This window comes from Penicillium canariense (assembly GCF_028826845.1).
Source record: "Penicillium canariense strain IBT 26290 chromosome Unknown utg000006l_segment0_segment0, whole genome shotgun sequence".
NCBI lineage: Eukaryota > Fungi > Ascomycota > Eurotiomycetes > Eurotiales > Aspergillaceae > Penicillium > Penicillium canariense.
Window position 1 is genome coordinate 553,203 of NW_026622733.1, and position 23,823 is coordinate 577,025.

Below are 23,823 nucleotides of genomic sequence, written 5' to 3' on the forward strand. Positions count from 1 at the left end.
ACTCCTTTACTCCTTTACTCCGCTGCCTCTGCCTCCTCTCTTTTTGTTTTCTTCTTTCTCTACGTAACTCTTCCTGTCGGTCGTCCACCTTCTCCCTCTCTCGCCATCTCCACCCGTCAAACTCTCCTGATGACTTGTTCTCCCCCCACCAGCGTCTAGACCACCCCACCGCCGGGAGCTCCCCAGCATCGTCGACAAGAGAGGGGCGGTTCGCCTGAGCGCCTGAGTTGTTTCACACCTGCGGCTGAGCGCCGCGGGCTCCTGGCAGATTCACACCCCTCAATCCCGATCCTTTCATTTCTTTCATTTTCACATCTCTGTCCTCTCCCCTCCTTCCACTCACCCTTCACTCTCTCACCAACCATGCGCAAGCCTTCGCTCGCTCAGACTGTGCACGACACGCTCTTCCCTCGCGCGCGCTCCAGTGACCCGGTGTCATTTGCTGCCCATATCACTCGCAATCTCGTTCCGGAGGTACGAATCGAAACAAATGCCTTCTATGGCCCACTCGACTGCATCGAAGCCCAGTACCCCGGCCTGGATTATGCCTACCAACCGCACCGCGTGAGGCTGGGCCGTTTCCAGTGGCACCGCCGCCTCTTCCGCGCATTCGATGAGCTCAGACTAACGGAAGATGAAATCTCGGAGCTCTGCTGCTGGGAAGGCACGAAGTCTGCGCGCCGGCGCTATGAGTTGGAAGAAGGCATCACGGTGCGGGACACAACCGGCGACGACATCCGCATTGCGACACCACCACCTCTGCCCTCTGTGACCATTCATCCCGACTTCTTCACCTTGACAGAGAGCTGGGAAGAGGAAGACTACGACATGGCTGCTGAGACCCGGAGTGATGACACTGTCCGCGCGAGCGGTTCACGTAGCTCTAGTGTTCTGTCCGATTTCCGCTCCCCCTTGGGCGACGATGAGTACAGCGACGAGGAGGTGGAGAGCTGCGGCGTGGCCCTCAACCATCGGCTACTGGCTGCAACGGCTGCACGCGCCCAGGGTGCCGACGTGCCTCTCGACGAGGACTACGAACAGTGGTTGAAGGAGGCCAACGAGCGCGGTGGCTACAACTGGATGGTTGAGGCGATTCGCGCAAACCAGCCATTGGGATTCCCCGAGGCGACGGTCTCATCCCCTCCAAGTCCAATCACTGACGCTTTTGGCGCGCGAACCCGCTCAATGCAAGTAGAGGTCATCCGGACACATGAAATCTCTCGGGCTAGGAATACTGCCTACTATCCGGACCCTCCAGACACCACCGAATACTTAGTGGCCCCTCGTCACTATCTGAACTGGGGCGAGCTTCTCTCGGAGGATGATTTGGACCACGTCTTCACCCCTCCACCTCAGGCCCCCCGCACTTCCAATACAGCACGCTGATCGCCTGCTTTTGCTTTTGTTATGACTGACCCCCAAAAGCCATTCGACATGACCCACGGACTGCATTTGCTGGCGCATTTCCCCTCGATATCTCCCTTTCGCATTCTTCTCTCCGAAGTGGACTGGCTCCGTTCCGGGCGTTTCTCTTTGCTGTTTCTATCCATATTTGTCACTTTCTTTTTTATCGCGGTTACTGCTCAAGGTTCACAAAACCCCAGGGGACGAAATCTCTCTGCGGATAGATATTTCAAGATTGTCTCCGGGCCGTCGTACGGCTCACGATTTCCTGTTTTATTTAATACCCTCGGCCCATTTGCTGTGTCATTTTGTGGTCGCTGATACAATTGAATTTTTCTATTATTTATTCTGAGCTTTGCATCTCACTGAATTTCATGTCTTAGATGTACTCGTGGACTCAGGAAAGAGGACTGTAGAAATTGCCCTGCTGAGTACATCAGTACGGAGTACATAATCGCGACCACCGCGGAGCTCTTGCGGTGGACCCGCCGATAAGGACGTCGATCGACTCCCACCTCTCCGACTTCACAATGCGTACCGGCGCGCTGCGGGCGCCGTGCTTTGCTTCTGCTTCTCCTTCTTTGCTACTCGATCGCACTAAAATCATGGGTCGCTAGAGCCTTCCAAAATCTCTCGCTCAATCGACAGCTGTTCCCATATGCCTAATAGCCCATCCCTAGCTCCGATCGTCGCACTACCTCCAGGATGATCAGGGCAATCTTCTATAGCAAATTCGACACCCAGGAGGGTAAGATCGCGAGCTCTTCATCCTTTCAGCTGATTTCATTGCTGACAGGATCATCCTACAGGTCCTAAAGTCGTCCATCAAGTCCCCGACGGTGCCATCGTACCCTCCTCCACCGCTCCCGCGCAGCCCCTCTTCCTAACCTTCTCTGACGTCTCCTTCTTCGTGATCCCCCGCCAGGAGCTTTGCGGTAACCTGCTGCAGGTTTGTACAAATGGTTACCGTATCCTGGGGTATCCAATATGCATGAAATCGGACCGCTACGCTCGCAATGAGTTCATCTTCAATTTCTGCATCGTGCTGACTGAGGAGGAAGACTTTAGTCAGTACAAGAGTGTGGTGCAGAAGCTGGCAGATTTGATGCACGCCTTGGAAGAACAGAACGGGTTCTTGTCGAGGGACTTCTCGAAGAGTGGCGAGGGAAAGGTGTATAGTCTTTGCGAGATGTTGATGGAAGATTTGAATAATTATTGCGAATGCATGATTCCTATTGGTAGGTTGCTGCGCTTTTGCTTGGATTGTGATGATGCTGACGGTGGCTTAGATGAGCTCAACACTTTGAACATCAAGTTGTTCCCCATCTATCCCTCCCCGCCGCCAGTCAAGGCGTGGCAGGTGCCTTTATTCACGGTACGGTACCAGGCCTTCATGGACGAGAACTGGGACCTGTCCCTGCAACGGGTACGGACACACTTTCTACGAGATACTTGAGCTCGTTGGCTAAAACCCAGCAGATAGTGCCGTATATCAATGGCGTCAACAGCGTCCGTATCATCTCTATTCTCGCAGACACCGACTTCTCTCTCACCTGCCGTGCAATCCGACACCTGTTGTATTACGGCTGTCTCTTTCTCTTGGATATCTTCTCTTTCTCAGCCATATACGCGCCAACGGCGCAGTTCAGCTCCGCAATCGGCTCGGACGAGGCCATGCAACTCGAGTGTGCGCGTTATGTAAACACGCGCTTCGCACCACATCCTCCCATCGGCCCTCAGTCACCACTCCCGTCGCAGATAGCTCCAGCAGCAGCGGCATCCAGTGCCGGCAGTCCTGGCGGTGCTGGGCCTCTATCAAGTCCGCTCACCGATGCCGCCCCTAGCCTGTCTCGCGACGACTCCCGCTTCGACGCGGAGGAAATATGGCCATTGATGGGCGATCTAGAAGACGCGCCAAACGGCAGCCGCAAAGTTGCCGAGACACCCGAGAATGACACGGTACCTGCGGGCCAAGGGCCCCGCGTCGTCGATGGCGTAGGAATCGTCGAACTCTACGCGGGCCTGAAACAGGGCCAGAGCGTGAAACAGTGGTACGCGCAACACAGCCGCGCGCTCGCTAACATCGATATCCGCCGCTTCATCACTTTTGGCGTGATCAAGGGCTTCCTTTACCGCGTGCACAAGTACGCTTGCGCCACTGGCCAGCCAGCTCCGGCACCACGCTCCTCATCTGTCGTCCCCGTCAACCTTTCCACCGGCCCATCGTCCCGTACCACAACCGGTAACAACACGCCCTACGCGGCATCCAGCGTCGGGGACGACGCGCCTATCTCCGCCCGGCGAGATGCCAGCCGTGAACGTGCGGCGTCCTTCCATAGCGGGAGCCGCGGTGGGACTGGGTCTGGGAGTGCGCCGTCTGGGCTGTATGGGGACGAGGAGAATGAGATCGATGATCGGACGCTTTCGAAGTATCTTGACGGAACGCACAGCTTCGATCAAATATGTACAGAGTTGGAGATTAGTGAGCGAGAGTTGACTGTTAGACTGAAGCGGTACCCGGGGAGGTACTGATTCTCCATCGGTGATCTCGATGGAGAATCTTGGGTGGGGCTGGATACTTGGTACTTTGAAGTCTGTCGCCAGTAGATACCCGAATCATGACTGTAAGCGCTGTTTGTACTTTCATTCGTCCCTGCATTTGCTGTTCGCTGTTTAGAGCAGTGGCTGGATAAGAGTCAGCAAGGTATAGATCGACCTTGCCCTAGACGCAATCGTGGCGCAACGTGGATCGAGTAGAATCAGATCTTGCCGCCCACAGCGCCCACAGCCTCATTGATCAGTATCACCTGCGGCTCAGCTGCCTGCTCGCTTATCAACCGCTTCTTCTTCGTCTTCTTCTCTTGCACCTTACTATTTCTACAGAATGACTTCAACGTGACCGGATCCTACCATGTCTGATCCCCGCCCCGTCAAGACGGTTGGCTTGACGCAGATTTACAGTCCCCGCGCCAACCCCACCGTAGATATTGTCTTTGTTCATGGGCTCAGCGGCCACCCCCGTAACTCGTGGACCAGCCAGACCGGCTGCTTCTGGCCTGCCGACCTCTTACCTCAAGCTCTGGCTTCGGTGCACCCGCGTGTCCTCACTTACGGCTACAACGCGACTGTTCCCTCGGTCGCCGCTGCGCGCCATCCCCTTCTCATACAAGCGGAGACGCTGTTATCCGACCTGGTGGCCGATAGAAAGGTGAGTTATTCGTATTCCAAATGGATTATCCACCTACATATACATGGCCTGGTGGACAGACCATTCCAGAGCAAGAACTGAATATGAATGACAGTTCCGAAACTGTTCTGAGCGACCGATTATTTTCGTCAGCCATTCGCTGGGTGGGCTAATCGTCAAATACGCCCTTATTTCATCCGATGAGAAGACTAACCACCTGCGATCCGTTTATATTTCGACGTTCGGCATTCTTTTCTTTGGCACGCCGCACAACGGGCCCGACATCGCCGATTGGGGTTCGTTGTTGCAAGGTATCTACTATGCCATTAACCCCACAGAGTCTAGAGAGAATTCCTCACTATTGATGAAACTGCGGTATGAGAGCACAAACTTGGAAAGCATCAACACTCGATTCTTAGACATCATATCCCGGTTCCGTATCTACTTCCTCTACGAACTTCGCCCAACGGAACTCAAGCATGCAACACCCTTGGAAACAGCTTCAGAATCATGGCTTGCACAATACCCCGCATGGCCTGCGTTGGAGGGGCGTGATAAGAGATCCCCGTTTAGAACGAACATCCGCACGGGATCTCCCAACAGCCTGAGTCGCACATCGACTCATACAAAGCCACAACCATTGCAAGAGAATGTTGAAGAGCCTGAGATTTCATCCGACAGGATGAAGAGGGTCGATGAAGTCAATCTCATCAAGAGTACTGAGATGATTATCGTGGATGAAGCATCGGCGGCACCACCTATACTAGGCGTTGACAGAATGGGTATCGAAGCAGACCACGTCCATATTTGCAAATTTAGTGATCAAAATGCTCCTGGCTTTGAGACTATAGCGAAATCTCTCCTCAAATACTCCCGCGAAGCACCCTTCATTATCGCAGACCGCTGGTGGAATGAGGAGGGGAAGAAAAATGCCTATGAAGGGCCAGGCGGTCCCCGAGAAGACGATGCCGGTAAGCCTGCTCTTTACCGCTCGATTCATTGTCCGCACACTACCCACTTGGTACTTGAGTATGGGATCAGTACTGTTGAACAGTCAAATATAGAGTTAGTGGCTAGAATTTGAATCGGGTACTGATCAGCTCGAGCAAGTTGGTCTGCCAGAGAGGATATGTTCCTAAGGGTCATCCTCATTTTGGCTGCTCCTCCCACTCCCTCCCTCAGGGCAATTGCTAATTTGACTACCTGTGAGGGCACTCTCTGCCAGATCTGGATAACTTCATGATCCTTGGCGAAGACCATAGTAGCTTGCCAGTCTCGACGAACCAGCAGCTCTTTATCGTACCACCAGGATTCCGTCCCAACGCAGGTTTTTTCGGCATGCAGAAAGAGCTAGAAGTATTACACTATCGCTTGTTCCAGCAGAGAGCTCATGCATATCGAACCAAGGCTGTTCTTATTTCTGGGATCGCGGGATCCGGCAAGACACACCTGGCACGAGAGTACGTCTACACGCATCGTGAGTCCTACCCGGGCGGAATTTTCTGGATTAATGCTACCTCCCGTGAATCGAAATACCAATGCTTCATGGAGATCGCCGGAGTAGCTAGGCTTCGTGGCCTAGAATTCGACGGAGTTCAGAGTCCCGTGTTTGAAAAACCCCTAGTCTCTGCCGTTCGTCGCTGGTTTGAGACGCGCCAAGAATGGCTTTTAGTCTTCGATGGGATCAAATTCACCGATGATGATGATCTTAATACCTTCAGATCTTTTCTTCCATGGAACACGCGATGCAGTATCATATATACTTCGGTCGACGCCACTCTTGGAAACAATATTCGTCTTTTCGAGCCATACTGCTTATCCATTCCTCGGCTAACGGTAGAAGAAGCTTGTAAGCTTCTCTATAAGGAGCTCGGAATAGAGATACCAACGCCAGACCAGACTCTCCGAGCCGTCGAGCTTGTGGAACGCTGCGATTGTTTGCCATTGGGTATTCATGCCTTAGGTCACCGTCTCAAGGCAACGGGCCAACGTATCGAGGATATCCAGGTGGCTCACATCATGGACACAGAGATGGCTGAAGCCTTTCTCATTGCAAGATTTCCTGGGTCAAGCTCGGGAGATGCTGGGGTATTGAGCCAGAATCCAGATGCCATGGACTTTGTTGTCACGGAAAATTCGACTGTGGCACATCAACTTGATACCGCGATAGACTCCGAGTTCCAATACAGGTCTGATCGAGTATTTTCTACAGGACCACTCTCGACTTTGAATACCCAGATCGCGCAGACAGCATCAGTGTTGGAGCTGGACGATTTGCACACCATATATTCTGATACTCTCACCATGGATGGTTCAATAAAGGAGGCTTATGTCGACGAGCTCGTTGCTGAGCTCCTCAAAGCTGTTTCCAGTTTGCAGATAGACTCGTCATCCATGGACCGGGTCACAAGCGCCCTGCCCGATTGCCTCAAAGCCTTTTCCTCGAGACTTGGGTCCGTGGAATCATCCCAACAGGTCCACCGAGATGTTCCTGTGTTTATTCATAAATATCGACAGTGAGTACTGAGTCAACTTTATCCCCAGGCACACCGTATTCCAATAGCTGACAACAAATAATAAAAAAGAGACATCGCCGATGCGTTCAACAAGTCACTGGATGCTACAACTACGGCACCCAAGTCCAGGGCGGGTGACATGGCATTAAACGAGAAAATGCAGCTCTGGTTGCAGCATAATGAGGACTCCGAGGGTGATGATACCTTAGCCCCAATCTTTGGAGACGACGAGGCGGACCTTGCCGGCCTTTTTACCATGCCGCCTCCAGAAATTAACACAGATGAAGACGTTGATCCCGTGATGCCAGGATTACAGAAGTACCGCGAGTGCATTCTCGGAAACCCAGCATATGACTGGCTCCTTGGTGATATCCAGAGGCATTGTCTTCTCATTCCATCACGCCCCGATGTGATGGCAGAAATTCGCCGAACCATTCTGCAAGGCTTGCCTTCACAGCTTCGTTTCAGCAGACGAGAATTGGTCCCTTCCTATAAAATGACATACACGGTGGAGTGGGACCTGGTTTCATTTTTGCAGGACCAGGAGTACAGCGAAGAAAATTCCAAAGCACTACCGTTGGTCATCACTCTCACGGGCTCTCGGGAAGCAGCCCAGGCACTCACATGTTCACAATATCTGCATCAGACATGGCCATCATCTGCGGGAGTGATTCTCGAGTTACTTCAGACCCTGCTAGATTATGAAAACAGAATTGGAGCCTTAGGTATACTATCTAGGATCATTCCCAGGAGGTATATATTGTTTTATTGACGGCTGATTGGCTCATCTAGGTGAACTCCCTGATGACATGAGAATTGTTACCTGGATTCCGTCGTTTCAGTACTCGAAGAATCCCAAGCTTGTTCAGACCCTGCTAGAAACTGAACCCATAATTAAAGTCTTAGGTATGCTATCTAGGCTCATTTTCAGAAGGCATGTATTGTTTTATTACCAGCTGACTGGCTCCTCTAGGTGAATTCCCTGATGGAACAAAGATCGTTGTTTGGTTTCAGTCGTCTGAGCACTCGAAGAACCGCAAGGTTGAGGTTGAAGTAATGGGTTCCGCCTATACAATCGCGGAAATTGGGGAGCAGCTCTCCTGGCTGGGATCCGCCCTTCGATCTTCATCCTGTCCAGATCACACAGCATACTGTCAGCCCCATGTTGAGGGATTCAAGGTCATTCAGGATAAAAGGCAAGGTGCAGAGCGACAATACGCTGCAGAGTTAAGTGCAGATATCTCGTTTACGATCAACGACAAGGCATTTCCTTCCAAGATGAATGGGGAGTGCTGGCACAATCTCTTCCGGAGTGCTGTTGTTGTCGAAGGCTACCCAATATCCCGACGACCTGAAGTTGGTGCTGTAAGTGGCCTTGAAATCCCCCTTCAGATGATGGCTCGTCTTGCACGGGCGAACTATGTGAATACCTTCCTGGGCGGACCAGTCATCAAAGGCTTCTCTGCTATGTTAGTTCCCACCGAAAATCACCAGGAGGTTATTATCTGGCATTTGGTACACAACAAAAATGGCGATCGAATTTCATACCTCGATAGCCCGGTGGTCCCTGCGGATGGAGTGACAGCTGGGCGGTTTTCACAGACACGTCACATCCTAGGATGGTGTTCGGATGCCAAATACCTCGCCGGTATGTGTTAATGCGCTACATAACTTACTTCGCTAAGAGTTTTGTTTTTTAGGGACGCGAGAAGCCAAATATGAAGAAGTATCAGGTTCCCGGCTTCCCCGGCCACGCGAGGATGGGCTCCTTAGCCAGGCTTTCATTTCCAGCGGACAGATAATTACAGGCGGCGTGTCTTTCTTGGTCGGATACAAAGACAGGCCTTTCCATGTGTCTCGGGGTGGATACCTCAGAAAGCTTAAGTGGATCATCCAGAAGTCTGTGGTCCTATGGGACGAAGAAGCAAAGCGCGGATGGCTGTTGAATGGAGCAAGCGCTCTCCTGCATCTTGTGCGTGCCTCCATAGTGCATGACAGTACGGGCCCTCTCAGTTCAGCGTGTGTGTTCAAATGGGAGAACCTGAAGGAACCACCAGGCGATTCAAGAAGCACCCCCGGGTCCGCTGTTGCAGTGCTTTTGAACGAGACTAACCGAGCCTTAACGATCTATCCGGGCAAAGATGACCAGGTGCAGTTTGAAGATCGAGTGGAGCACTTCTTGAACATCCTGGAGCAAATCTTTGATTATCAAGTACATAGTGTCGGGCCAGATGGCAGCGGATACAGTTCCAAGTGTATTCCCCGCGCACATTTCGAAGGCTGGGATTTTCACGATCTTGCCACTGAATCAGACCCGCTACACCCCCGATTAGCGACCTTCGCATCGAAGGGAAAGACTTGGGTTGACTTTACGCGCTCAATCCATGCAATCAATCTTCTGGGCCGTGGATTTGGGGCCCTTCTGGAGCCATCTGGCGTTACATGTCCTCACTGGGCCTCGCTTCCCAAAGGTCAATACTATCTGGCTGCTGGAATTGCAGATTTGAAGATGGTTCTCGAATATACTGGTGATTTGACAACAAACCCGATACGGTTGAGCGAAAACCTCGCGTGGCACAACTCAGCTACGGTCCTCGAGTCCTGTGGCTGCGACGATGCTGCCGCAGATCACGCCGACATGGTCCAGGTGATACTACCGGCTACCCTGTCAAGTAGTCCAGAGAAATATAGTGATGCTATAAGTCTGGCTCCTGATGGGGCAGTGGTCTTTGGATATAATCGAAACTGCCAGTGGCGATGGGGCGATGCTGGGGACCCTGAAAGGCACGACATCATGGCTAATGAAACATACCCCCTTTCCCCAAACGATGAGACTGGACATGGCAGCAGCAATGCACTCTCAGTTGGGTCCGAGAGTGATTCCCTCCGACTGTCGAGCACCCAGGTCACTTCGATGTCGACGGAAGACACCATTGAAAGTACCTCTGCTGACAATGAGTCGGCACGACCCAAGCCACTGGTCCGATCGTACACGAGATGGAACTTGGAATCTCTCAGGCCCGAGGATTACACTGTCGGTATTGTGTGCGCGTTACCGCTGGAGCTCCTGGCTGTTCGCGCTTTATTCGACCAAACCCATCCTGATCTCTGCCTCTCGGCTGCGGATTCGAACCACTATGCGCTAGGTAGTATAGGGCGACACAAGGTCGTCGCTGCTTGTCTTCCAGATGGTGAATATGGCACAAACTCTGCAGCGGATGTCGCGTCCAACTTGAGAAGGAGCTTTCACCACGTCAAATTCTGTTTGATGGTGGGCATCGGCGGTGGTGTTCCATCATCCAGAAATGATATCCGCCTAGGCGACGTCGTGGTGAGCAAGCCGATTGGCGCGAGCCCCGGCGTTATTCAGTACGACATGGGCAAGGCTCTCGAAAACGGTGTTTTTGAGCCATGTGGATTTCTCCAGCCTCCTCCACGACTAGTAATGACTGCACTCAGCAGCCTGAAGTCTGACCCCCATCTACCCGACGCCCCGCTCCAAGAATACATCAGAGAGATCGCAGCGTGCAGGAAGGAGTATCGGTATCCAGGGCCAGAGAATGATCGCTTATTTTCTAGCGTGTACACGCACAACTCCCACCACGCTACGTGTGATCCTTGCAGTGTTGCCCATGTCACGACGCGGCCAAGTCGGTCGAATCAGCACCCGCAGATACACTATGGACTGATTGCATCAGGTAATCGAGTCATGAAAGATGCCAAATTGCGCGACAGGTGGAGCGTGGAGAGAAATGTGCTTTGTTTCGAGATGGAAGCAGCCGGCATCATGAACACCTTGCCTTGTCTGGTTATCAGAGGGATATGCGACTACTCGGACAGTCACAAGAACAAACAGTTTCAGGAATATGCGGCGGCAACGGCTGCTTCATATGCGAAACTGTTGCTGTCTTACATGAAGGATAGCAATGACTTAGAAGGGATAGCGTTACGTTCAACTAAGGATGACCAGAGCCTGCTGGGTGTTCTCCGACGGGCCCTAGCATTCATTGGTTAAAGAATTTGACTAATAGTCCAATTTCAAGCAAGCCTAATTTTGACCTAGTAGATCTGCTGGTTCGGCAAGGTAGGTCAAGAACAGACTCAGTTGATTATCGTTGGTTTTGACTTTGACAGTTCCCCGGCTGCCTAGAAGCAACCACGTGCACCTGCCCAGAAAGAAAAACATCAACCCTCTACATACTGCCGAGGATGCGATCAACAAAGAGTGTATCTTTCAAGACAAAACCAGTATCGAGCACAAATGGTGGCTCCCGTTGGGTTTAGACCTTATTAAGAAGAGAGATAGAAAACGAAAGAAAAATCCCACCAACGCCGTGTCCGTCGTACCAGTCGTGTCGTGCCTAGGTATCATGTGCGCAGAAAAAAAGAATAAAAGTAATGGAGATGTGGTCAGAGACTGCATGGGGTGGAAGTTTTGCGGGTGAGACGAAAGGGTGAGTGGTTGAGATGGCGGGTAGTTTCAAGGAAAGATTTACTCCTCATCCCAAGCCTCCAGCTCGGCCTTCTCGTACTCGGCCATGGTTGCCGAGTCGAAGATGGTTTCGTTCTCAGATGGGATAGTGGTCATTATGTCGTCGAAGATAGGCAGGAAGGCATCGTTCCAGCGCTTACGTCGGTCCATGACGATCTTAGCGGCATCACCGACAGCAGGACGGGAAACACCAGCGCTGGCAACGTGGCTGCCACCACCAGCACCGCCGGGGCGGTGCTTGGCCTGCGAGCCCTTCTTACTCTTGCCCATGGTACGAGTGCGCTTGAGGTAGGCCTGCTGAACCTGGGAGTCCAGGTCGTCCTGGATGGTGGTGAATTCAAGAAGGGCCATGTGCTCCTGAGCGATCTTCAAGATGCGAGCCTTGCGCGCGTTGTTGGTAACAATCTGTTTCTTCAGCTCGCCCTGGAGAAGGCGCAGGCGCTCAGCCACTTCATCATCATAGTGCGCATCATAGTCGGGATTGTCATCAGCTCCCAGGAAGCCAATATACCGCAGCTCTGCCTTGGCACGCTCATCGAGCTGGGCGTGGTCGAGTTTGGCGACAGAAGTCTTAAAGCCAGTTGGGGAAGCGTCACGGAATGCAGTAGCCGGCGGAAGGGACTTGCTGTCAGAAGACTTGGGCTCCAAGCTACCGTTAGGCGGGTCTAAATCCATTGCGTCCCCGCCCAGACTATCGTTGGCAGGTGCATCGCCATTAGTGGAGGTTGCACTGTCCTCAGGAAGGGTGCGGTGCTCGTAGCGCAGAAGAGAGACCAGACGGCTGAGCAGGGGTCCGATCGAGATGTCGTTGGTTTCGGTCTTGTCGTCAGTCAACTGTTCGATGTTGCCACGGCCCTGATTCAAAGGGAGCTGATCCTTTTCATCCTGGCTGGGGTCGTAAGAGATGCCATCCTCCTCCGCCCAGATCTGACGGTAGCTCTTCTTTCCGCGACGCGGGATGATGAATGGAGTCGCGCGATCCCCCTTGTATCTGTTAGTGGTGGAAACCCGTGAAATCAGGTTGTAGAACTTACTCTTTCCTTTAACCACGCAATATCCTCCTCCGTGAGAGGTCGCACGTATGGCTCAATGTAGGCCTGGAAAGTGTTGGCGCTAACCTGGTTGGAAGGCTTGGCATTGCTAAAGTCCTTGTCCGGCGGCACACCAGCCATCATATGGGCAAGATCGCTCTTGGGGAAGCGGGCCACACTGTAGATTTCCTTCTTCTCATCATCGCCCATTTCAGGCTGGACGTCGCGAATATGGTAGACGGTGGGATCGTCGAACTTAAGCGGATTGTCGCCGAAAACTTGAATCTGGGGAATGGCTGGCTGGGGTTCAGGCTGGTGAGAGTCCTCACTGGATTCCGAGCCGGGAGATCTAGGCGCAGCTGCGCCGTCAGCCCCGGTAGCGGCGCCATTCGGAGATAGCATGGAAGGGGGTGAAAGTGAGGAGCTCCTGTCGGAAGCTGCGTTCTTCGAGTGCTTGGAAACTGGAGAAGCAGCTGTGGCTAGTCAGTCGTTGTCAAATGAAGGGGAAAAGTGAGGTGTGGAGTAATGGGTAAAAGGAAAGTGGAGTGGGAGCTCAGCAATCGAGCTATGAGTCGCATCACGCACCTCCCTCAATCTTCGTCTCGGCCCCATCCTGCCGGGCGAGTTCGTGGGCCCCATGGCTCAACGGCCGTTCCTCCTTTGTGCTCGACCTCTCCTTCCGCTTTTTCAACTTTCCTTTGTGCACCTGGTCGTCATCATCCTCGGTCTCCCGCTTCAACTTTGCACGCTCTCCAACCTCACGACTAAGCTCCTGGTCCTCCATGACCTCCTTCCGCTTCTGAGACATCTCTCGCATCCCAGCATTGCAAGCGTCTCCACGAGCATCCGCCATATCACTGAGGCTCTTCAAGTGTTCCACAAGGGTCTCGAGGGTTTTCGAATCCGGGATGTTTGGCCCGGCCACGAGGTCAAGCAGATCAGTGTATTGGCCATTTGCCAGGTCGATGAGCTTCGTTACATCATTCTCAAGATAGCTTGGTATTAGCGGCACTGCAACACCAGGTGCGCCGCCCGCATTCGATGGAGTTGTGTTGCGGCTACGCGACTGGCGCGCATCACGGCCTTTACCCTTGCTCTTATAAGCGGAAGGCATTCTGCCTGCTTCAATTTGGCAGCGGAAACGATAAGTTAGGTCAACCGGCCGATCTGGGGGCAACGATAGGCAGATAGAGGTATCGATCTGTGAGTTGGGCGGTTCTCAGAGGGCATCCGTGGATGTTAGATGACGCATGCTGCCAAGAGCTGCTAGGTCAAAATTCAACTCAAGGGAAGTAGGAATCTTCCCCGGTCGATGAAGGGGATGAGAGCTACCGTGGATAAGATGATCCGAAAGCTTAAGGTGATTTGACAGAGCAGTAAGCACCCAAAGTCGCGCGGTGCTCTCCGATCTGGGGCAATCTCCCCACGTGATATTGCACCTCCGGCGTTTCGGAAAAGCTAATCTCCGAGGCGGTGGGAAGCGCGGTGAGTAGTTCATGTCCATTCTGCAGGTTGTTTTTGAGGCCTGCGATCGCTCCAGACTGGACATTTTCTGTATTATTGTTGTCCTTTGTAGCAATTCATGAATAATAGAATACTTTATATCAGGTCACTGATAGCCTATTATAGGCTTTGTACAAGCAGAGTACAAATGTATCCCGGTCTAAACGGAGGGATACCGACCAGGTTGAACTACCTATATATAATCCTCGGAGTTCTACGGCCTTTACAAGGTGGGCAGTCTTGAGACAAGCTCAGATCGGATTTTGAAGAAGCCCATTCTTTATTCTCAACTCTTAGCTGCTCATTAAAATCTTATCTTCTAGGTCCTCATTGATATTCTCAGGACGATGTGAAGAAGAAAGCACTGCTATCTACTGTCAAAACAGAGGGCCGTTGAAGGGCGAACCGATCCCCCTGCAACCGGCATCCGCAAACAGCATTCCTAATCCGGTCAACATTCACTCCCTCCCCTTCGTATGGATTTCCTCATACATGCCCGGCGATTGCGGCTAATATTTCTCTTTTTCCCACTCTGAAACCAAGGTCACGGACCTTTTTTGCCTCGTGGCCGGCGACGCCGTCCACATTCTTGCGACGGACACGATTTGCCGTCGCATTCCTTGCCCGATGCTGATGCGGAATAGGTCAAAATGGCCGTAGTTGGGATTAGTCGCCGGGATCGATCAGGCATTGACTCAGTGCAGTTACTCAAAATAAAAGACCTTTCTCGCAACCTCACGATATTCTTTCGCTTCCTCGTCCAGCCACCGGCGTGCAACTCATCATGTGCATGCACCTATCTCGGTCACCCCGATCCAACAGCCGTCTACATCTCTTGTTCTCGCAAATAGAGAATTCTGCATACTTTACAGATCGATCACAACTATGTCGCGTACGACAGCCCCTCATTCGCTAGCCACAGTTGCCACGCTTTTTGCTGGCCCGGGCAGTGCGTCTAATTCTTCAGCATCGGTCAATGTATGTATAAGCCTCAGCCCTGGAATGCTCTCGAAAGCGAGTGTGCTCACGCGAGATTCTAATTAGGAAAATGTTGGATTTCGCTTCGTCCTCGACCGCACTGTCCAGACCCTCTCAGCCAATGGGATACCTGACTCCGGTTCTACCTCTGGCCTGCTGTTCGTCCCCAGCTTGGCGCCACAAGACCCATGCAATGATATCGCGGGGGCGTTCATACCAGAAACTGTCACTCGCCACAAAGATGTTTCAAACTTCGGATACCCGATTATTGGCATCGCCCCATGGGTTTCTGTTGATTGTACCCAATCGTTTCTGGCTGCCTCACGAGAGGTTGGCACGTACGCCCTCGTGTTCTTCGAACCCTCTTATAAGGAGTCTGGAATCCCCCCTCCGGCTAGTGATGATCGTTGGAACCTCAACGACGGTGGTCAGTGGAAAATCGATAACCATTACCCAATCTACGCGATACCTGGCCCCGCAGGCACGACTCTGATGCGTGAACTTGCCTGGTTCTCCGATGGACAGATGAATCGAACTCGTAACGGAAGCCATCCGTCCGTGCAGCGACGCGATAGCAGTGATAGATTGTTCACCATGATTGATAATGGTGAGCCATCTCAATACCCAAGCTCCATTCTCAATTAGTCGCTAATAGATCGGATGGCAGAAACTCAGACAAGCTCCAATCCGAGCCTATGGAGCTTCGTCCTCGCAATCCTGGGAACAATTTTCGGATTGAGCCTGATAATGTTCATCATCTATCATGTTGTCAACCACAGACGGCGACAAGCTCTTCGCCAACGTATTAGTGCCGGTGAAGTTGATATCGAGAGATTAGCGATGAATCAAATCCGGGTCCCTCGCGAAGTCGTTGAAGAGTTGCATATTTACACCTATGCGGGCCCAAGGCCTGCATCTGAAACAACACTAGTCAAAGAAGAGGTCGACACAAATATGGCAGAGCTTGATTTCGGCAGTCAGTCTCCCGAGCCACCCCAAGACCAAGCCCATGAGGAAGCCCACGAGGGAGCCCTCGAGGAAGCCCACGAGGAGACTCAAAAGGTTGTTGGCATTAGACGACCGAAGCCAGCAGTGATAAACCCAGGGAGTGAGGAGCACGCTGCCTCCCCAAACCCATATCGACTGAGCCATACACAAACCACCTGTGCGATTTGCCTTGATGATTTTGTCATTGCATCATCGACGGTCCGCGAACTTCCCTGCGGACACATCTTCGACGCTGCCTGTATCGACCCCTACCTTATGGAGACAAGCAGTCTGTGTCCATTGTGCAAGAAGAGCGTTCTGCCGTCGAGCTCGATTAATATCCCTGTGACGAACGCAATGGTTCGCCAAGAACAGGCCGCACGAGGAGGGACTTGAAGATTAATATTCGTTCCGCAAAGTTCTGAAAAAAATGGGGATCATCGTAAATAGCCAGCATCAACCAGCATTTTTGTGAATATGAAGCGATTTGTTTGTTAGCCTCCTTTCTCCATCTCGAGCAAATATTCACACACGAGATTTACTAGTTGTGTTAGAAGGGCGCAAAGTGTTATGTAATATGAATATCCTTTTTGTCAATTATTGTTAAAGATACATGTTTCTCAAGAGTGTTGTTCGCTTCAGGAAATTTTGTGCTGTAGCGAGAGATGTATTCCGAATCAAACTCGTAGTATTGTTAACTCCTAGTTAACTGGTTAAGTGATGAAAGCAGTAGACACCTGAGGCAAAAGGTTTCATGTGGCCCAGCCCCGTGACTGCGAGCCCGTGATTGGCCCCACAAACCAGACTCGGCTAATCGACTAGCGTCCCACACACATTCTCTTTCGCTAACCTTTCTCCCTCGAACTTTTCGCAATTGCGACAACGACAACCGACGACCTCGTGAAGCCGACAAGGTACGCTCACGCCAGATACCCAATTACACCTCGACCCAATAGTATTCTGACTTGCAGTTGTTCTAGATGGGTGCCCTCAAGTACGTCGAAGAGATCCAGAAGAAGAAGCAGTCCGATGTCATTCGGTTCCTGCTCCGCGTTCGCTGCTGGGAGGTAAGATAGAATCTCCCCGACCCTCGATTGCCTGACATCTCCGCCGAGCGCTCGTGTGCGTAGCCATAGGAAATGCCTGGATTCCTGGCATTACTGGACGGCTCAGAACCGAACCTCCTTTGGCGGAAATGAATTTTTTTGTGGCACAGCAATGAGACTTCTTTTTGGGTCTCATGTGTCTTGCTATACACTCGTTGAACTTTGCTGAGAGTGCATCAATATAGCTCCGCCAGCTGAACGCCATCCACCGTGCTTCGCGCCCCTCTCGTCCCGACAAGGCTCGCCGTCTCGGTTACAAGGCCAAGCAGGGCTACGTCGTCTACCGCATCCGTGTCCGCCGCGGTGGCCGTAAGCGCCCTGCCCCCAAGGGTGCCACCTACGGCAAGCCCACCAACCATGGTATCAACCAGCTCAAGTACCAGCGTGCTCTGCGCGCTACCGCTGAGGAGCGTGTTGGCCGCCGCTGCGCCAACCTGCGTGTCCTGAACTCCTACTGGATCAACCAGGACTCCACCTACAAGTACTTCGAGGTTATCTGTGTGGACCCCCAGCACAAGGCTATCCGCCGCGATGCCCGCATCAACTGGATCTGCAACCCCGTCCACAAGGTGCGTTTTTTCCCAGAAGAAAATTTATTCAATAAGATGAAAATGGCCATACTGATTCAATTTCTCATTATAGCACCGCGAGGCCCGTGGTCTCACCGCTACCGGCAAGAAGTCCCGTGGTATCAACAAGGGTCATCGTTACAACAACACCAAGGCTGGCCGCCGCCACACCTGGAAGCTCCAGAACACCCAGAGCTACTGGCGTTACCGTTAAGTGCGTTAATGCACTTATTCGGTGTTTTGTGGTGGAAAATATTGGCTGCATGTGGTTATCTTTTCGATCAATTCTCTCCCGGATCGTTTCATCTACGCTGGGTTCGAGTTTAATGCAGACCGGCAGGATCTGTTTCTAGCCAAAAAGCCATCTTTGTTTTATGTTGAATTCCCCCTGATTAACGAAGTATGACTGGTTCAACTCCATACCGGCGCTAAGGCTCTGTAGTTACTGTAAGATTCATTGTACTCACGTTTGGTCTTGAATTGTTGGCCTAGGAGAATTTCCACCGGCCTAAGCGGGTGCTCGTGTGCTTTGTCCGGGGCCGCTCGGTTCGCGTCCTCTAGCGCCTGGATCCAGTCGACTGGGATGATCTTCAGTGGATCACTGGGATAGATGCTAGCTTGAATGACCACAATGTTACTCCGTTACTTGACGAAAGATGGGCACTGCCAGGCACTTTGTTGGACGTGCCAAAAATAGCTAAAATAAGTCAAGTTACCCGCCGCTTATGTGCCTGAGGCACCTAATTGAGTGCACCCCTGCTCTGGTCGGCGGCTTGCCCAATCCGTCTGGTCTCTAGGCTGACTATGAGCTATTGCTACGACATCTCCTCAGTTCACCCTTTGTGCAAGCGTCTTTGGGTATACTGCATCACCTCAAGCTTGGATCATTTGTTCTCTTTGTCTGGATTGCTTCTTTTCGGCTGTAGCCCTTGATCGTGATACAAAGAACTCGTGCCTTCCACTCGCTCGGATCCTCGTTACCGGTCACTACCCCACGGTCGATTCGCATGCGTCGAGTACAAATACCGAGCTCCATACGCTGGCTCAACTTCTGGATTTCCTTATAGCGGTGATTCCACCAACCCGAGTCGGACAGATGCGCCCTCATGTCCTCCCGGCCTGGACGTGACCCGCCGCTGCCTCCGATCTTGAGCTCCGGCGTGCCTGCTGCCCCTTCGAATCCTCCTCGCAAGACTACCGTGGTTCCTGCCCCCGAAGGCGCTCAGAGACGCCCAGCAGAGCACCAGAATGCGCCGACGATGGCCATGATGAACGGCACTACCCCCACCGGCCCATACCGCCGGGGGCACCATCGGTCAATCAGTCACCCGTTCCCATTTGCTGGACTCGGGAGAAGACGTGGCAGGGCAAAAGCCAACATGTGGAATTCAGATTCAGACTCCGACGAGGTCACATACCCGCCGAAGCCTGTTGAAGGGAGCCCCCGCAAAGACTCGAAAGGAGGAGGGGACCTCGCAGAAACGAAATGTCAAACCTGCAACTCGACTGTACGATGGCCACAGAACTTGAAGACATTTCGCTGTTCTGCTTGCTTGATGGTCACCGACCTTGATGGCGAATCTTCGACTCGTTCGACCGAATCGAAAGGCTCCATCAAACCAGACGGTGAAGACCGGTCTCGAGAGGGACGTTTTAAGAAGCACCCCTACGACGAACGCCCATTACCACCGCTGCCGCCATCAGCACGGCCGTTAGAGCCGAGGCCAGGTATGTGACCACCAAAGCTGTTGACTTTCTACTCTTGGGTAGGAGTTACTAACTGCTGTCTTAGAGATGCTTTTGTCAGCTAAGCGCCTCAGTGACCTGATTGACAGATGTCTTTCGATGTACTTTGACGGTCTTCTAGATGGATCCCGATTGAGATCGGCACAAGAGGACAACTACAGTGGCCGAGTCTGTCCTTCAAAGCCAGAGGGCTCGTCGTCATTGGCCACACATAGCCCTAGTGGCGGTTACCTGTCGGCTTCTCGAGACCCTCGCAGCCGCAGCACGTCTGGATCTGGTCAACGACTCGGCCTGCCGAAGGATAAATCCACCTTATTGATGCCGCACACGGTTCAGTGGGGAGGCAAGGACGCGCCAATCCGAACTCGAGCCAACTCGGATCTACAGACTAGTCCAAAGGTCGATCGCAAACCCCACGATCGTCCAACTCAACATTCGGATTTGGAGAACAAAGACCGTGAATCTCGCTCCTGGGTATTTGAACGATTGGAAAATTACCTGATTGCTGCTTTCAAAGGCATCGACGTTATCAATTCATCGTTCTCAACCCATCAACCCTCCATTCGGTCGGCTAGTAGCGGCAACCCCCCGAGGATGAAGCTCGACCCAAGTGCCATGATGGAACCAGCATTAAATGAAGCAGTATTTGAGCCAGATGCCAAAACTCTTCTTTTGGGAGACTTGGCTGAGAACTCGTCTTGGTGGATGACAGAATGGGCCCAGGCCGAGGGCCACATGCCTTCCTCAGCTAAGGATGGAGCCAGTCACGATTCTCGCTTAGTATCCTCGAGAACTCCTCGAATCAACTGGGCCGAAGTGGGCCGGTGGTATCAATTGCTTCTCACTGCGGGCAGCTCTTGGGCAGAGCGCTGGGTGGCTAAGAAGCCTGATCGTTCACGTTCAGAAGCCGATTCAGTCCGGTACATGAGATGGGAGTCGGCGGATCTGTCTCGTCTGGAAAGAGAGATTATTGATTCACGCCTACACCTCCAGCGGACATTCCTGAAAACGGTCGAAAATCTTTTGAAGCGCCCACGCCGTCTCGTGAAGAAGGCGGACGACACCAGGTGGTTGTTCATATTGCTTGCCAATCCTTTGCTGTCATCACCCAGTGCTTATACTCCGACACGATCTGCACAAGTTCCACACCGTGATGGTCGACGGCCATCCCACCCGAATGAAGGCCCACGACCAGCAACCAGGGACGGCAAGTCTTCTCGCAAAGACCACACTCGCCACGGGGGCTCAAATCATCATTATGGAATCGTGAAGCGGATTCTAGGTCTGATGTCCAATGTTTCTAACGAATGCCATCACCATTTTATCTCCTGGTTCGCTCGATTTCCTCCCAGTCAATTCGAACGGATTGTGGAACTGATAGGCGGCTTTCTCACCTATCGATTGACTCGTCAACATGGCCGTAAGCGCTGCGAGATCACGAATGATGGAGATGAGCTTGTTCCAAGCTTCGCCAGCGCTGCCGGTAACACGCCAGCCGAGCTACATGCGGCTCTCAATAATCGACGAAGCCCGAACAAAAAGCCAGCGCAGAAGAAGGAAGCACCGGTGGCATATGCGGAAGACTGGCAGATCCGAGCCGGCTCAAGAATTCTGTCTCTGTTGTTCACCGCGAACACCGAAGGATCTAGGAAGTCCGACGTGCATTCGTGGGACCCAAGGACCCTGCGCTATGCTACCCCTGCTGCGAACCAGTCAGGACGTCGTGACAATTACATGGTCCCTATCAGTGCCTTCTACAACACCTTGCTGGACTATTCCGATCTGATAGCCGACTTCGAAATCTGGGAGTCAAAAAGCTCCAAGTTTTCGTTCTGCCAATACCCGTTTCTACTTAGTATCTGGGCTAAGATTCACATAATGGAGCATGATGCTCGTCGTCAAATGGAAGTCCAAGCTCGCGAGGCCTTTTTCAGCAGCATTCTCAACCATCGGGCGGTCAGCCAATATCTGATTCTGAAGGTGCGGCGAGAATGTCTCGTTGAAGACAGTATGCGCGCTGTGAGTGAGTCCGTCGGGGCAGGGTCTGAGGAGATCAAGAAGGGCCTCCGTATCGAATTCGTCGGAGAGGAAGGCGTTGATGCTGGTGGTCTGCGCAAGGAGTGGTTTCTTCTGCTTGTCCGGGAGGTTTTCGATCCGCACCATGGTAAGTAAAATCAAATCTTAGCTGATTGAAATCCTTGACTTATGCTGGGCAGGTCTGTTCATTTACGATGACGACTCCAAGTACTGCTACTTCAACCCTTATTGCTTCGAATCATCCGAGCAATTTTACTTGGTTGGAGTCTTGCTCGGACTTGCGATTTACAACTCCACGATTCTTGATATTGCCTTGCCGCCATTTGCCTTTCGAAAATTGCTTGCAGCTCCACCACAGAATACTGGCTCGCATCCATTAAACCATCACCGTTCGAGGTTCAAGTGCACATTAGATGACCTTGCTGAGTTCCGACCTGCACTTGCTAAAGGCCTTCGAGGCCTACTGGATTTCGAAGGCGATGTCGCTGAGACTTTCTGCTATGACTTTGTCGCTCAAGTCGATCGGTACGGAGAAGTTGTGACTGTGCCGCTGTGCACAGGAGGCGAAAATCGCCCAGTGACCAATTCGAACCGACGTGAATTCGTGGACTTGTATGTTCGCTACCTCCTCGATACAGCGGTGACCAAGCAGTTTGAGCCGTTTAAACGGGGATTCTTTACAGTGTGCGGCGGTAATGCTCTGTCACTATTTCGATCGGATGAAATCGAGTTACTGGTTCGCGGCTCAGATGAACCCCTTGACGTGACGTCCTTACGGGCAGTTGCTACCTATGATAACTGGTCAACTCACCGACCCGAATCAGTGGCGGTGGTGCAATGGTTCTGGGATTTCTTCGAAACCGCTCCGCCCCAGGCACAACGTAAGATTTTGTCTTTCGTCACCGGTAGTGACCGGATACCCGCCATGGGCGCGACTAGCCTGTCCATGCGGCTCGCTTGTCTCGGAGACGACTGCACCCGTTATCCGATCGCACGGACCTGTTTCAACACCCTGGGTTTGTACCGCTACGGCTCCCAGGAGAAGCTCCAAAAGCTGCTTTGGGATGCAGTTGTGAATAGCGAGGGCTTTGGATTGAAATGAGTCTTTTTTTTTTTTTTTTTTTTGCTCCTGCTCATGGCTGGGCCACTCATGATGGCTATGAATGTTTTATGGACGCTGGACGTTCGTTGGTTGTGCGTTTCCTCGACGCGGTGCATTCTGGACTCTTATTTCTTTTTGCTGGGGGTTAGAATCCACATGGCGGCGTTTGCTGGGTTAATTGCTCTTATCGAAATACGATATCTCTAGGCTGCCATCCAGTCTTCCAGTTAGAAGGAACAATAGCACGTAAATCAAGCAGTAGTTCGAGGATATCAAGGTAGCATGGTCCTGTACAGTATCCACAAGCCTTATGTTCGGCTGATGTGGTTTCCATAGATGCCGATGTATGCTGCAACTCCTCACTCCGCCTCATTCCACCTACCCACCCTTTACGCCGCATAACGGATATGAGTACAAATCTAGATCAAATTCCCGTCCTCGGCATCTATCCGCCAGACCAGCCTATGGTCGAGTCATAGGGCATGCCGTCCGCTTTGCCGAGCCTTGTCTGGTACTACAAGAACGAATTCACCCCACCCAGATTCCGTGTATATGCCGGGGGAAGTATATGTGGGATCGGGTATAATCACTGATGTTAATGGTCTGCTAAGCTCCACCGAGGTGGTATCGCTCAGCTGCTTGGCCTTGAGAGCCATGGTAGATCTATCCCAACCACCCCCGCACGCCACGCGAGCCGTAGAACGTATAGACTAAATATCAACGGACACTACCTGCACTGCCCCTGTGTAAAACGCCAAGTTTCTGGAGTCATTCAAGCCATAACGCTTGGTCTTTTCTTTCCTTTTTTGATTAAAACACCCGCACCGCGCTCTTTCGCGCCCCAGATTATGGAACCTCATGCATGCCCTGCACCGAGCCCCACATCCTCCCCGCCTTCCACGAGCCTGCACATTATTGTGTGTGCTATACTCTCCTGCGGTGCCGTCAGTTGGGTGGGTATCCAATTATGAGTGGATACGTTGCTAGAGGGGGTAGTTAAGTGGAAACCCGATAAATTCCCGTAGCCTTGAGGGTTCCTCCAGTTGCCTGTGTGCAACACCCTTTGCCAGATCTAACGAAAATTCGTGGAAAGGAGACCTATCGAGGAGAACAAGTGGCTATTGCGTAGTTAAAGTCACCTTGTTGAGATTATGTGCGTATTTAG

At 52.2% G+C, this 23,823-nt stretch overlaps 7 protein-coding genes across 7 annotated transcripts; 6 read left to right on the forward strand and 1 right to left on the reverse strand.

The window, feature by feature from the left end:
- Positions 1–363: 363 nt before the first annotated feature.
- N7482_008187 (uncharacterized protein) lies at positions 364–1,386 on the forward strand (the record flags this gene model as incomplete). Its single annotated transcript, XM_056690311.1, has 1 exon — positions 364–1,386. The coding sequence occupies one exon, from the start codon at positions 364–366 to the stop codon at positions 1,384–1,386; it is 1,023 nt and encodes a 340-aa protein (XP_056540076.1).
- A 723-nt stretch (positions 1,387–2,109) lies between these two features.
- Positions 2,110–3,936, forward strand: N7482_008188 (nitrogen permease regulating protein NPR2; the record flags this gene model as incomplete). The annotated part of the gene is made up of 4 exons (XM_056690312.1): positions 2,110–2,152; positions 2,214–2,642; positions 2,694–2,830; positions 2,884–3,936. 4 exons carry the CDS (start codon positions 2,110–2,112, stop codon positions 3,934–3,936), a joined length of 1,662 nt encoding a protein of 553 aa, XP_056540077.1.
- Positions 3,937–4,315: 379 nt separating this feature from the next.
- N7482_008189 (esterase/lipase family protein) lies at positions 4,316–5,675 on the forward strand (the record flags this gene model as incomplete). Its single annotated transcript, XM_056690313.1, has 3 exons — positions 4,316–4,612; positions 4,707–5,131; positions 5,309–5,675. 3 exons carry the CDS (start codon positions 4,316–4,318, stop codon positions 5,673–5,675), a joined length of 1,089 nt encoding a protein of 362 aa, XP_056540078.1.
- A 1,589-nt stretch (positions 5,676–7,264) lies between these two features.
- Positions 7,265–11,122, forward strand: N7482_008190 (Pfs domain protein; the record flags this gene model as incomplete). Its single annotated transcript, XM_056690314.1, has 4 exons — positions 7,265–7,832; positions 7,900–8,013; positions 8,081–8,755; positions 8,808–11,122. The coding sequence occupies 4 exons, from the start codon at positions 7,265–7,267 to the stop codon at positions 11,120–11,122; spliced, it is 3,672 nt and encodes a 1,223-aa protein (XP_056540079.1).
- A 477-nt stretch (positions 11,123–11,599) lies between these two features.
- N7482_008191 (histone acetyltransferase NGG1) lies at positions 11,600–13,744 on the reverse strand (the record flags this gene model as incomplete). Its single annotated transcript, XM_056690315.1, has 3 exons — positions 11,600–12,583; positions 12,634–13,103; positions 13,216–13,744. 3 exons carry the CDS (start codon positions 13,742–13,744, stop codon positions 11,600–11,602), a joined length of 1,983 nt encoding a protein of 660 aa, XP_056540080.1.
- A 1,274-nt stretch (positions 13,745–15,018) lies between these two features.
- On the forward strand, positions 15,019–17,987 carry N7482_008192 (60S ribosomal eL15 domain-containing protein; the record flags this gene model as incomplete). Its single annotated transcript, XM_056690316.1, has 7 exons — positions 15,019–15,111; positions 15,178–15,538; positions 15,779–16,387; positions 16,921–17,012; positions 17,079–17,165; positions 17,390–17,773; positions 17,847–17,987. 7 exons carry the CDS (start codon positions 15,019–15,021, stop codon positions 17,985–17,987), a joined length of 1,767 nt encoding a protein of 588 aa, XP_056540081.1.
- Positions 17,988–18,879: 892 nt separating this feature from the next.
- On the forward strand, positions 18,880–22,658 carry N7482_008193 (HECT-type E3 ubiquitin-protein ligase; the record flags this gene model as incomplete). The annotated part of the gene is made up of 3 exons (XM_056690317.1): positions 18,880–19,501; positions 19,581–21,683; positions 21,736–22,658. The coding sequence occupies 3 exons, from the start codon at positions 18,880–18,882 to the stop codon at positions 22,656–22,658; spliced, it is 3,648 nt and encodes a 1,215-aa protein (XP_056540082.1).
- Between the last annotated feature and the right edge of the window lie 1,165 nt (positions 22,659–23,823).